Source organism: Octopus bimaculoides, chromosome 9 (genome assembly GCF_001194135.2).
Source record: "Octopus bimaculoides isolate UCB-OBI-ISO-001 chromosome 9, ASM119413v2, whole genome shotgun sequence".
Taxonomy (NCBI): Eukaryota; Metazoa; Mollusca; class Cephalopoda; order Octopoda; family Octopodidae; genus Octopus; species Octopus bimaculoides.
Genome location: NC_068989.1, coordinates 29,022,697 through 29,037,413, shown reverse-complemented (window position 1 = coordinate 29,037,413; position 14,717 = coordinate 29,022,697). Strand labels below are relative to the sequence as shown.

At 36.2% G+C, this 14,717-nt stretch overlaps 1 protein-coding gene across 8 annotated transcripts in view; it reads left to right on the top strand.

The window, feature by feature from the left end:
* Positions 1-14,717, top strand: part of LOC106869710 (phosphatase and actin regulator 1) — a 389,302-nt gene that overhangs the window by 334,354 nt on the left and 40,231 nt on the right. For all 8 annotated transcript variants that reach the window (XM_052970519.1, XM_052970514.1, XM_052970517.1 and 5 more), the window contains 3 exons: positions 3,091-3,559; positions 6,614-6,780; positions 13,079-13,235. In XM_052970519.1, the coding sequence (XP_052826479.1) occupies positions 3,091-3,559; positions 6,614-6,780; positions 13,079-13,235 (793 nt within the window). The remainder of the gene's footprint in view (positions 1-3,090; positions 3,560-6,613; positions 6,781-13,078; positions 13,236-14,717) is intronic.

Genomic DNA, 14,717 nt, shown 5'->3' with positions numbered 1-14,717 from the left:
AATTATGTAGGTAGGTAGATAGATAGATAGATAGATAAGTAAGTAGGTAGAAAGATAGATAGGTTGGTATGTACGTACATGCATAGGAAGGTAGTATGGACCTGCACACACATACACAAGAAGACAGAAACACATGACCATACACACACACGCTCCACACATGCATACACAACAGGTGCACATCCATATACACACAAACCCATGTGCATAGACAGACTAAAGCATGCATGCACAAGGAAGCAAACGTACACTCACATACAGGGGTTGGACAAAATAATGGAAACACCTAGCATCATAATTTTGAAATATCTATAAAACCATCAAAAGCTTGTTTATTTTTATGCTTGTTGATTTATTATTAGTGTTGCTTATTCTGTTTTGCTAAAATTGCTATTTCTTTTCAGATATCATTAGAAAAAGGTAATTAAAATTCATTAAAATGACAAATCTATTGGATCTTCAAAGAGGTCAAATTGTTGATTCATGTATGGCAGGCACTAGTGTAACAGCCGAAATGTTTGGTGTATCATGAAGTACTGTCTCGAAAGTAACGACAGCCTTTGAGAAAGAAAGAAAAACTTCCTCATCGAAAGAAAATGGAAGAAAACCAAAATTTTCAGATAGGGACCATTGGACTCTTATACGAATTATTAGAAAGGATCACAAAAGTACAGCTCCCAAAGTTACTGCAGAGCTTAATGACCACCCCGAGAACCCAGTTTCCACAAAAACTGTTCACCAAGAGTTGCACAAAGCCAGATTTCACGGGAGGGCTGCACTAAAAAAAACCACTACTTTCAAAAGCAAATGTTGCAAAGCAATTAGAGTGGAGTAAAAACTTACAGAATTGGTCCCTAGAGCAGTGGAAGAATGTTATTTTCTTGGACGAGTCATCCTTTACCATGTTTTCTTCCGATCACTGGCCAAGTATATGTGTGGAGACAGCCAAAAGAAGCATTTGACGCAGACTTTTATACATGGAGGAGGATCTGTGATGGTCTGGGGGAGCTATAACTTGGAAATCTGCCTGCCCAATGGTTTCTCTTCATGGCAGAATTAATAGTGAAGACTATCTGATCAAATTCCTCCTATGGTTGCAGAAGTGTTTCCAGAGGGAAACGCAATCTTTCAGGATGATAATGCACCAATTCACACAGCTAAAATTGTTACTGAATGGCACGAGGAACATTCTAGTGAAGTTGAACATCTTATCTGGCCACCACAGTCCCCAGATTTCAATTTTATTGAACATTTATGGTGCATTTTAGAAAAACAAGTAAGGAGTTGATATCCTCCACCATCATCACTACAAGAACTGGAGACTGTTTAACTGAAGAATGGACAAAAATTCCTCTGGAAACAATTCAAACTTTGTACAAGTCCATATCTCATAGAATTCAAGCTGTAATTACTGCCAAAGGCAGTCCTACCCCATTAAGATGAATTTGTTTGAAATTTTAAGGTGTTTCCATTATTTTGTCCAATCCCTGTACATACACAGACAAGCACGCACACATACAGAATACATATATACACACATACATATGCGAGCACACATGTACACTGGCATGCACACGCACGCAACAAAAACTCAAGCAAAAGTGGCCTCCATAACAGACTAAGTCAAAAGTCATTGTAAAGGTTGCAAGTAACAATGAAAGAGCTTTGAATGACCAAATTAAACAAATAATCAATTAGTTAGTTGGATATTTAACCAATTAACTAATAATAAAGAAGTGGAATTGAACCAGTGTGTGTGTGTTAATAATATTGGCATAATGACTGTCCCTAGACATAACAAAATTTGTTTCAACATATGACTTCACATAAAGAATCCTGCAGACCAGAGACAAAAGCTGAAAACACGCATGCATTGGTCTAAACTCACACCCCACCCTTTCTTCTGAAATCTAAGTTGCCATGCAGGCTCTCTACAGCAAGTAATCTGTTCTGCTCTGGACCCTCCTTTTGCTTTAACCCTCATCTTTTAGCATAAGATCATTCTGTTCAGGAATCATGATTTTGTTAGTTGCATGGTGACCTCACTAGTGCTGAGGCATGGAAAAAGCACCTGATACATGCTGTAAAGTGGTTGGCATTAGGAAGGGCATCCAACCATAGAAATCAAACCAGAGCATGATTTCTATGGCTGGATGTCCTTTCTACTCACACTGTAGTACTTGGAGTTATCAGATCCTGTCAAACTGTCCAACTCATGCCAGTATGGAACATGGACTTTAAATGATGGCGTTGATATGTAATTCTCAAACTGTTAGTCAGTTTATTGTTGTTAATCTTTGGAAGATCATCAACAACACACATACTAACACACGCACACACACATATACTACTCTAGTTAACTGCTAGGGAAGCTGTCCATTTTAATCACTTCTGACAAACATTTTTTGAGTAAATTACTTCCTTCAAAACTTGAATATTTTTAAAATGTGGCATGACTTTCTTCTTTCACATGGAATATTAAGTTAGTATTATATTAAAACTATGGCACCAAGTATTGTATTAAGACCATACTGCTAAATTAGAATTATATTAAAACAATATTACCTAGCTAGCATTAAATTTAAAACTACAGCACTGAAGAACTTTTTTGTGTAATCTGATCAGTGATTGAAGTTTAACTCAAAGTTAAGCAAATTTAACATCTCCAATGATATTAATAGTTTCTGCTTGGCTCCATGCAAGTCCTGATATGGCAGACAAATCTATGATCATATGCATTTGTGTTGCAACTAATGTATTTTGAGATATCCCTTGCAGACTTCAGACATTTTATAGGGCTGCATTATCCAATGTGTTCTTTCTTTTTTATTTGAAAGTGATTTGGCTGCTATTTCTTACATGTTGAGTGACTGCTTGTTATTTGCACTACCAAAAAATAGAACAAGCTTGATCAAGCAGGCTTATAGTCAAAGACATGCCTGTCATTACCATCAAAAGTACATCGTTCAAACTATCTTATTTTACTGTCTTCCTGTCTGTCTCTCTGTTTCCCTCTCTCTCACACACACAGACACACCAGTTATAATTAATGTTTCAAATGTTGTACATGTACCACCTTACTGTTTACAGGAGATAGCTGCCAAAATGAGCGTAACAATATGAGGTCTCGGAAAGACAATGAAAGACATGAGGGTCATGGTATTTTTAGATGCCATCCAAAAGACTACGACAGGGATGAAAACAGTGCCGAAAGTCCATCAGCAGATGACTATGATAATTTAACAGGAGCAGAAACATTTGAGTCTATACCAGCATGTGAGCCCAACTTGAATCTTATACCCAAAAAAAGTGCTCTGAAAAGGAATTTTGGTAATGACCCGACTCTGCAGTCTCCTACAGCGCGTTGCAATCAGCTCCCTAGTGTGGGAATCCCGTTAGCAATACATCAACACTTTCAGCAGCATCATCATCGACATACTCACCTGCCATCAAAAGTGGGTTTCAGTGAAAGGCCTGTTCAGATAATACCCACAACTATTCATACATCACAGTCCAATTCATCCAATAAGATTCCACGACCAAAACTCAGGATTAAAGTGTAAGTTGTTATATTTCTTTGTGTTTTATATGTATATAAATAACTGAAGCAAGTTCAATATATTACTGGTACAGAAAGAGATGCAGGGAATTGAATTGGCCCTAATATATTAGTGGTACATGGAGAGTGATATAGATAACTGAATCAAATTCAGTATATTACTGATACAAGAAGAGGTGTACAGGTAACTAAATGAAGCCCAGTTTATAATTGATACTGAGAGAGGAGTATTAGTAAGTATATTATTGCGAACTATTTCAGTAATTTTAGGGAGATGAAAGAAAGGCAAAGTTGGCTCATGATAGTTTTTGAATTGTAAGATGTTGGTGAATATGTTGCTAATATAGAAGGCATGGCTGTGCTTTAGGGTATTGAAAAGGGACCATTGAGACTAGTTGTGCAATAGAGCAACTTCTTAAAAAGATTCCAGTCCATATCATAATGTATGATTGAGCTCAAAGATGAACAGTTTTACCAAATTTCCTAAAGAAGACAAACTAGATTGTTTTGTTAATTGATATCAAGGATAAATGATGTTACTTTTCTATGGAATTCTTAAGAGCAAGAGAATATTATTAATGTGTGATGTTGGAAATTTAGATCATCATTGTGGTTGTTGTTTAGCCCCCACATGCAGACTTTTATCAAAGGCATTCCAGCGATGGCCATCCTACATTTTTGTATAATTAGGACAATATCTAATCAAACTTTTCTTTTAAGATAGTAAAATGTGAGTTAAGGAAGATTTAGTTGCTACTCTTAGCAAGTCCAGTGACTGCATAAAGATTTCTTCATTGGTTGAAAGAAACTTAGAACTTCAGAGAATATAACTTAAGGACCCTTGTTGGGATTGGGTTGTTGAGTGGGGAAAGTGGTTCAAGGCGTTATAAGACATGATTGTCTATGATCAGTTTTATCAGCTTAGAGATAAAAATGATGGCCTGAAGTTGTCTTCTTTTTTTTAAGATCAATACATAGTTCTGAATTGCTGAGTATTTAACTGAACATTGCTGTATTTGTGTATTACTGAGTTTATAGCTGTGCATTGCTGCATTTCTATGCTAGCAAGTATTTAACTGTATCTGTATTACTGAGCATACAGAAGTTTAGTCTCATATCAGCCGTGTCAGAGCAAACCCATGATCAAATATATTGCAACCATGACCATGCTATATTTTTGTATATCTAGGACGTCATTGTCTAATGTGGCCTTCCTTTTTGGAAACAATAAGTAACATTTTAGCTCAGTTAGCAGCTATATTTCTAGCAAGTTGAGTAGTCATGTAGTGGTTTCTTTGTTGACTCAGTAGTTAGTGAATTAAAGACTTCAGGTTGGAGAAGAGCCCGGTCAGTAAACACTCAGATTGTAAGAAAAAGACTGTTATGCTATCAGTGCCAGTTGTTGGACTTTAATGATCGACTTCAGAGATGTGTGTGTGTGTGTGTGTTAATGCCCTCAGTATTAAAAAAAATGCATGAAATCTTGGAAAGCTTTTGGTTTCATCACTTTGAAAATGTTGTTATTGTTAAAACATTGTTTCTGTAGCTTTTGTTTGTATTTATACTTCCCCTGCTTATATTGTTATTAAAATCACACACTTCTACATATATTTCACAGCCACCAATTCTAGTTGGAATAATATTTATCAAACAACAACCAACTAGAGGTATTATTGCTATCTAAGCTACATTTCAGTTTATATTTTTTATTACACAAAGCCTAATTGAATGGAAATGAAAGTCATGTTTAAATACATTCCCTATTAGTTTGAAGATAATATGAACTTGAGAAGCTAGCACAGCAAATTAGCTTGTGTAGTAAAGAATTTAGGCTGGCTCTCTACCAAATAATGACAACTTTTTACAACATTGTCATATGACAGAGTTACATAGTTTCACTGATGTTAGTTGTAACAGTCTTCCACACTTATCAGTCCCCTTCTTCCATCTTAATATCATTCAAGAAACTCACACAGACTGGACTAGGCTATCCAGTTCTGCCTTACTTTTTGTGGAACAGCTTCAAGTCGTCTATGAATAGCAAGTGGTTCAGTTTTCCCTAGCCTTTTCCTAAATCATACCCCAACTTTGTTTTCTGTACTATTTCCCAGCATGTGTATTGTTCCCAAGATCAGTGGGGATACACTATCCCCCTGGAAGATTCCTCTATTGATTTTCACCTCTCTATTATTATTATTATTATTGCAGTGGATTGGCAAAATTGTAAGAAAACTGAACAAAATGCCTTGTAGTATTCATTTTTTACACCCAGAATTCAAATCTCAACAAGATCAACTTTACCTTTCCTCCCTCTGGAGTTGATAAAAGAAAGTACCACTCAAGAACTGGGGTTGATATAATCAACTTATCCCTCCCCTTAAAATTGTTGGTCTTGAGCCAAAATTTGAAGCCATTACTATGTTGAAGATGGCGATGTTCAGGGTATTGGATCAACAGAATTGTTAGAAAGTTGGATAAAATGCTTTGCAGTTTCCTTCGAATTATAGTTTGAGTTCACATCCTATCGAAGTCAACTTTACTTTTCATCCCTCTGGAGTTGATGAAACAAAGTACCAGTCAAGTACTGGGGTTGATTTAATTGACCATGCCCTGCTCTTTTAAACTTCAGACCTTGTGTTTACAATAATAACTATTATCATTTTGTAGATGTTCTTTTAAAGACTAAATTGAATGATATTTTCCTAATTGCTAATCATGGTTTTGTGCCTTAATTTTGTTAAATCAAGGAAAACTAGTCATCAAGTTATTCCATTTCAGACATCAAACATATCATCACAGTGATCTCATCAAGCTTATGGAAAGGCTATGTATTAATGATTCTGGTGTACTAAGAAAGAATTGAGACCTTTAGGGTTACATATTGCCATATGTTTAAGATTATTGGGAAGTGCACACACACTTCCCAATAATCTTAAACATAATCTAACCTCCACACACACATACACCTAATCTCCACACATATCCACACCTCCCTTTATACACACATGATGCTATAATTGTATAACTTATATATGTGTGTGTCCATTGTTGCAGTTCTGGTAATGATAGTGACAAGGAGAATCTTCCAGCTGGCACTTACTACCCTGACTATGACAATTTGCCAGGAGACGATGGGGATAGTGAGCAGGACGACGATAATGAAGAGGATGACAATTACTCTTCAGATGAGGAAGATATTAATTACATAGATAAAGATCCAAGTAGGTTTGCTGTCATTGATATTCTGTGTTTGTATTTTGTTCTGTGTTTTTGTGTATGTGTGTGTGTGTGTTTGTTTGTTTCCTATGAATGTTCAGCCTTGTTTCTAACATGTTTATATTTTTATTGTTCAACTACACCATCAACAACAACATTCTCTTCCTTTATTCCGTTATTCCAACATACCAAGTTGTATTTCATTTTATTCCAGAATTAATCCACCTAATAGGGTTGTTTTTCAAAGCGATTTCTTGGGGAAGAAGAAGCTTTGCATGTACAGTGTCAAGGAATAGTAAGTTGGAGTACCTGTCTTGTAGAGTGGTGATGGTAAACACACAGAAAGCTATGCTTACAATATGGTTCCAGTTTTCACTTAAGCATTTGGGCCATTTCTCTTACATGTTCGCTCTTTGTATTTCTGGCTGTGGTTGAGTCACATGATGCCTCTTGCTTGGAATCTCTTTTCATTAAAAATCACATTATCCTATTATTTTCTTGTATGCTCTCTGGTTGTTTATCAACAATGATCTGACTATCCCTAGTTGTATTGCAGTTATGTCATCAGCATAAAGTTAACTAGGCAATGAATCAGCTGGGTTGTTAGAGCATCAGATAAAGTAGCTTGCAATTTTTGTTCCAAAATGAGCCGAGTTCAAATCCTGCCAAGGCCAATTTTACTTTTCTTTTTTCATAGTTGATAAAGAAGTACCAATCCAGGATAGTGTATTGGCAGAACTCTTAGAATGTCAGGCTGGATGCCTTGTGGTATTCATTCTAGCTCCTTGCATTATGAGTTCAAATCCCACTATGGCCTACATGAGTGGTAGACTTAATCCATCGGCCAGTGTAATATCACTACCTGGCATCTTGGAGTGCTGAGTGACATCCTCGTGTTTACTTTGCAAGTTGTGAAATTTGTATTTTGTCATCACATGTATGCTGTAGTCTGTAATTTTGTCATGGACAGAAAGTTGGAACAAAGAGCCAACATGAAATTTTGCATTAAACTTTAGAAGTCTGCTACACAGACATTGAGCAAGCTTACGGTGATGAGGTAACGGGTCATATACAATGTTTTGAGTGGTATGGGTGCTTCAAAAGCAGAATAATGTCTCTGAGCAATCTGGAAGACCTGTCATAAGTGTCACCCCCAGAAATGTGGAGAAAAATTCATCAGCTTGTGCATAAGGATTGTCGGAGGACAATCAATGGCATTGCTGATATTCTTAGTCTGTTGTATGGCTCCGTGCAGACAATCCTAATGTCTGAATTGAACATGCAGCATATCTCTGCCAAGCTTGTCCCCTGCTGCTGACTACTGAGCAGAAAGAACATTGCTTTGAAGTCTGTCAAGATCTCTGCTAGCATACTGCTGATGAGCCATCCTTTATGTCAAGAATTATCACTGGGGATGAGTGTTGGGCCTACGGGTACAATCTTGAGATGAAGCAGCAGTCATCACAGTGGAAGAGCCCTTCATCTCCACAATAGAAGAAGGCACAACAGAGCTGCAGTTCAATCAAGAGCTTACTCATCATTTCTTTTAACATCCACGATATTGTATATCAAGAATTTGTCTGGCAATCAAAAGTCCTGCAACATTCTAAAGCATTTGATTGAGGACATTCAGCAAAAGTGACTGGATCTGTGGCGCGTGAAGAATTGAATTTTTCATGATGACAATGCACCCCATCACTGAGTTCTCTTGACTTGTGAGTTTCTTGCCAAAAACATGGCATCACTTCCATACCCACCCTATTTGCCAAATTTAGCATCTGCAAACTTCCATCTCTTCCCCAAGATAGAAACGCAGCTCAAAGGTCACTGTTTTAACACCATTATCAAGATCCAGTGTGAATCGCAGAAAATGACTCCCAGGCCGGATTCCAAAAGTGACAGGAATGCTGGGACCAGTGTATTGCTGTGCAAGGTGACTATTTTGAAGGAGATGGTGTTAAAACTTAGGAAAATAAGTTATTTTTTATTAAACATAACTAATCCAGGAACTTTCTAATACCACCTCGTATATGTTTACTTATCTATTAATCTATCTGTCTATCTGCCAGTTTGCATGTCTATCTATTTATATATTATAGTGGTGTAGGCTGGTTTATGGGGTTACCTTAGGTTTCTCACTCATAGCCTTACAGCATATCTTCAGATCCCAAACACTGCTGGCCTGAGACCTCTTTAAAATATGGAGGGAAAAAAGCCTTGTTTTTAAGGGTAAAACCGTAGGTGATTATCTCCCTTCGCCATTGTCCATCGATCTTCAGCTGTGCTGCCATTTTGCAGTCACCAAAGCACCACAAAGGTAAACGATTGTCTCCCTTCAGCCTTGGCTATTGGTTTCTGGCTGTGGTGCTGCCATTTAGATTCCAAAAGGCCAGCAGGAATTTTCTGAAATGGAGGTATGTGTGTGCATTTGTCTGTCTTTATATTTCCCTATCAAACTAGCTATTTCTTTCCTTCTTTCTCATCTCACTTATAAACACTTTTATAATTTTATAATCAATAAATACAAAGTTTGTGTACATGTATGTGTGTTTAAAATTAACATCAGTAACTGTCAAAAGGGGAAGGGGTAATATGCTAGAGAAATGAGAATCTAGCTTGCAAATGAGGTGAGGTAGTAGACTTCGGAGAGAGAGCTGGTGAGAGATTGTTAGTAAAAGAGACAGAGTGAGAGAGATGTGGCTACACTGAGATAGATAGAATAGTAATCACTAATAAGAGAGAAGGGGAATAAAAGAAAAAAGCAAAGACATTGAAAGGAGACATGGAAGGAAGGTGAGAGAGAACAAGCTAGATAGAAGGAGAAGCAACAAATGAAGAAGAGTGAGGTGTGAGGAATCCAGTGTTTGAGAGAGACAGACAGATAGAGCTACTGAAAGACATTTTTAACAACTGTCATAAAATTTTTCAAGTTGTTCCAGTTAGATTTTGTTGATAAACCAGTTAACTGCCTGCAATTGAGCCAGCAGTTATTGGTTTACATAATCTAATCATAAACCTTTAATTTATTTTTTATGGTATGTCACATTTATTTAGATAGAAATCTGACTGTTGTTTGAAGTGTGTAGTAACACCGTAATACTATTTGTATAACTAGAACTTGTTTGATAACACTGGTCAACAAAATTCAAACTTTTTGCTGTGAACTTTATAGTACTTTTATGGCAGATTTTGAATCTGCTTTTAGAATTTTTCTATCAGGCATGGTTTTTATGTGACAGAGTTATTAAATTATACAATAATGCAGAAATGGGTCAACAGTAATTAAATTATACAATAATGCAGAAATTGGTCAAGAAAATTAATGAAAAATTCTGCCCCACAAACAAAAGTAGGTGAACTTAATAGCATTTTATATGCAGAATTCAAGTATTTCTTCAGATTTTTTTCTATTAGTCATAGTGTTTCTGGGATAGCATATGTAATTTGTAAAACAATTGCATTTCATGAATTCAAAAATCAGGCTCACATTACAAGGAAACTTACCTTTAAAATATAGAGGTGTATGATTTTCAACTGTATTTGGCTTCTGGAATGTCCCTTTTTAGTGACTAACAATAATCAGCCAACATAGAAGAGCTCCACCTTCCTTGGTACCAGGTTTCCTTGTTCAGAATGTCTTGGTGAAACCTCTCACCATGCTTATCACTGACAGCCCCAACATTTTCAGGGAAAATGTTCAAGTGAGAGTTCAAGAAGTGGATTTTTAGTCTCATATTGCATTCCAAAGCAGTATGAGCTGTGATGTCAGTAGCTCTTTCACAATGTCAGAATAGTTCTCTGCTCTGTGATTCCCTAAAAACTCTCTGCAAACTTTCTTAAACGACAACCATGCAGCTTTTTCAACATCATTGAGCTCTTCATCAAACTTTTGGTGTCTCATCAGCTCCCTAATCTGTGGCCCAACAAAAATACCTTCCTTGATTTCTGCATCACTTACTCTTGGAAATTTAGTTTTCAAATATGTGAATCCCTTGCCAGTTCTATCCATATCTTTGATGAAATTTTACATCTACCCTAGCTTAATATGCAAAGGAGGCAGATAAATTTTCTCAGAATTAACAATGGGAGGATTGATGACATTCTTCCGTCCAGGACTCAGAGATCGTTTTGATCACACATTCTTTTCGTAATGATTTTTCTTATCCCAACTGTCCCACTCACAGAGAAAGCAACAAAACTTGATGTAACCCAGCTGCATTCCAAGTAAAAGTGCCACGACCTGTAAGTCACCACAAATATTCCACTTATGTTCCTCGTTCTTAATTTTTTGCAACAGAAGCTTCATACTTGCATATGTTTTCTTCATGTTAGCTGTATAGGCCAGAGGAACAGAAGGAAACTTATTTCCATTGTGGATTAAAACTGCTTACAAGCTTACTTTTGAGGAGTCAATATACAAATGTCACTCATTTGTGTTATATTTGTGGTTAAGTTCCTCCATAATAGAATATACATCATTACAAAACACCACACCATCCTCAAGTAAGAAAAAATTTGCAAAATCACCATGCTGAGCACAATAAAAACTAACTTTGGTCTCTTTCTGGAAAAGATTCCAGCCGGGAACCTGGAACCAAGAAGTTTAGCTTGCTTTTTTGACAAGTTTAAATCCCATCCAAGATCATTCAGATCTCCCTGACTCAATAAAGGTGGTTCACTTGAAGAACAGTTAGGCTCAAAATCCATGTCTTCTGTTTCTCTCTCCACATCTTCATCACTTGACTCATCATCACTAAGTTTCATTTGTTTTGGAGGGTCAGATACAGGTAAGTGTTGACTGTGAAGTACTGGTTTCATAGTAGATTGTAAATTAGGATATTTTACAGTATGTTTGGATTTTGATGTTATACCTTGTATATTCGTCATGCAGAAATATCAATCTGAAATGTGAGCTTTGAGCTCTCTCCAAATGGCAGAAGGTATATGGTGTGAACCATTGGCTCATGCATTGAAAAGCCTGACACAGGTTACACAACACACATGAGGTGCCCAGTTTTTATCCTGGTCACCCACTTTGCAGTCAAAATAATGCTCGTAACACTTTTTAATCAATGGCATGAAATGCTGTCTTTGTGACTTGAATGTTAAGTCACCACAAATATAGCAAAAGTTGTTTGCAATGTTTATAGTTTCTTGGCATTATGAAGGTGAATGGAATATGTGAACTTAGTACACAACCGCATGCCTACACTTCAAGCACAGTACTGACAAACATTGACGACTCATCGACTCATTGTTGCCAAGCTTCAGTGACTCATTGACTCAAATAGCTAGATTTATGATTTCATTAGGTTAATTCTATTCATAAACATTTAAATTAGGAGTATTTCTTAAACCGTTAGCTTCACATTTCAACAGCTTAACTGAAATTTAGCCCATGTAACAGGAACTGAGAGGAATATCGTGGAACAGAGAAACTGTGGGTGATACAGCTAATTTGACTTTATAGTTGAATTCTGCATGCAAAAACATTTATGATACACGTATTCTTTTTTTTTGTACAAATTCTTTCTTGACCTGTGTAATTGGTTAATTGTTTATTATTTGTGACACAAAGTAATTTAAATGAGTCTACAGCAATGATAACTTGTCCTGTACACTAACAAATAAGCATTTACATGGCTTACATGGTAAAAGGTATCCCTGTACAGTAGTGAAATCTGGACTCTACTGCATACAACAGTAGAAAGTCAGTGTCTGCCACTTTAGGTATGTATTGTCAATGTTGAGTCTAAGTTAAAGGGATAATTTCTTTAGCACCCAGTGCTGAGATTAAAACTATATGTAGCTGTATAGTTTCTTTTTAATATGTCTCAGATGGATAAGTGTAGATTGACAAAGGATACTTCCTGTTTGAGCAGCTTAGATGTGGCACATTTAAAAGTACTCATCCCAATTTCCACTTCAGGGCTATTTTGAAGCCAGACCTTTTGTACATTATGTTACACCTTCTAACTAGTTAAATGAGATGATTATTACCAAAAAAAAAAAAGAAAGAAAGAAAGAAAAACATGGGGGAAATGATCAAGCAGAAGGAGGCTGTATCCCTGATAAACTGCAAGTTATGCAAGGCAGACCATGAGAAATGACACAATTTTTTATAATGGAATAGGCCATATCATACAGATATTTAGTAGTCTAATGGGAAAATGAATTACATCAACTGCACTTAATAAATTATATTGGCATTATTTCTCACTTATTTAAAATAGACATTTCAGCATAATATCTGTGAAAGCTAACATCTTCCCTGTTTCTTTATTTTCTATTTATTTATTCCAGACTCTTTAGGTGCCAAAGTCGCTCGACATGACAGCCTTGCTCGATTCTTGAACAATCGTCCATCTCGACGAGAACTTGTTGAGAAAAATATCATTCCGATTAAAACAGAGAAGGAGAAACAGGAAGACCGAGAGGCAATTGGTACTAAACTGACAAGGTAAAATATCTAACATAATTAGTTGTTTTCTGATGATATTTAGCCCTTTCAACTGTCATCATAAAAGTCATTGATGACTTTGTGAAACTCAAGTATAGATGGCTTTTGTTTCTTGGATGAAGTTGCGAAATGTAAAATTATAACTTCATTTTATAAACCAATATTAGCAGTGATTGTAGAATCTTAATGTATGATCATGGAAGGTGTTTGGATTAATATCTTATTTTAACATTTTTTATTAAAGTGCTATATCATTGAGAGATCTGTGACTTAAAATGTTGATGCTGTTGAAATCCTTAATGCTATTATTTTCGCATTAACTTCATCTACACTGAGCTGCTAAATAAATAAAGTACAATTGCTAGTTCAAACAGGCATGGCTGTGGTTATGAAGTTTACTTTGCAACCATGGGATTTCAGGTTCAGTTCCACGGTGTGGCACTTTGACAAGTGTCTTCTACTTGTCTTATGCTTACCAATACCTTGAGAAATTCTGTGTGTGTGTGTGTGTTGCTTTTCTATCACCATAACTTAAAAGTTTGGCAAAAAAAGAACCAAGAGAGTAAGTAGCAAACTTATTTAATATAAGTAGTGGAGTCACTGTGATTGATTAAACCATTCAAGGCAGTGCTCCAGCATGGCCGCAGTCCAATCACTGACACAAGTTAAAGAATGATAAATAGAATTATTGTACAATATAATTTATATTTCCTGCTTTGTTGTAACTCACTGTCTCGAAGTTCATAACTACTACTGTTCACTAAGCTATACGCGTAGCATTTTGTCCTTAATATTTTTATTGCCTTTTGTTGATTTTTATCAGCAAAATAGTAAGCAGCTTATCTGAAAATCTGACCAGGAGTCATAGCTTTAATCTGTTAATATATTCTCGCTTTCAACTAAGTTGTCTTGCCTGCATTTTCTGTTTAGAAACCTTATTCAAACAATTCATATCTACTCTAGTCTTTATTAATATCTGTTAGTCATTAGTAGTAGTTGTAATACAATCCACCAAACAGTGACAGAATTGGGTTCCATCAGTGACAGTCTGGATTGTGATCACAACCACAGCAAGAGTTTCTGTCAACAATCACAGGACCACAGGTATGACAGCTTAACTAATATGAACATCTTCAACAGGCTGTTGAAGTTAATATTGCTGTCCACTAGTATATACAGCCTATAGTTCACCTCATCATTATATTTCTGTTGATCAGTGTGTAGAATGAGGAGCGTGTATGTATGTAATGTAATATAATATTATATAAACAATCGATGTTGTGTGTGTGTGCGTGTATGTGTGTGTACATACACATCAATTTTTCAGAACGTTTGGCAGAGAGCTGTTTGGATTCCAACTGTCTGTTGTAGCATGGTTTCTATGGCTGGATGCCCTTCCTAATGTCAATGATAAATTTGTCACTAAAATCATTGCTGATTCTCATTTTATTTACTTCATCTTTGTACATAGCTTGTACAGCC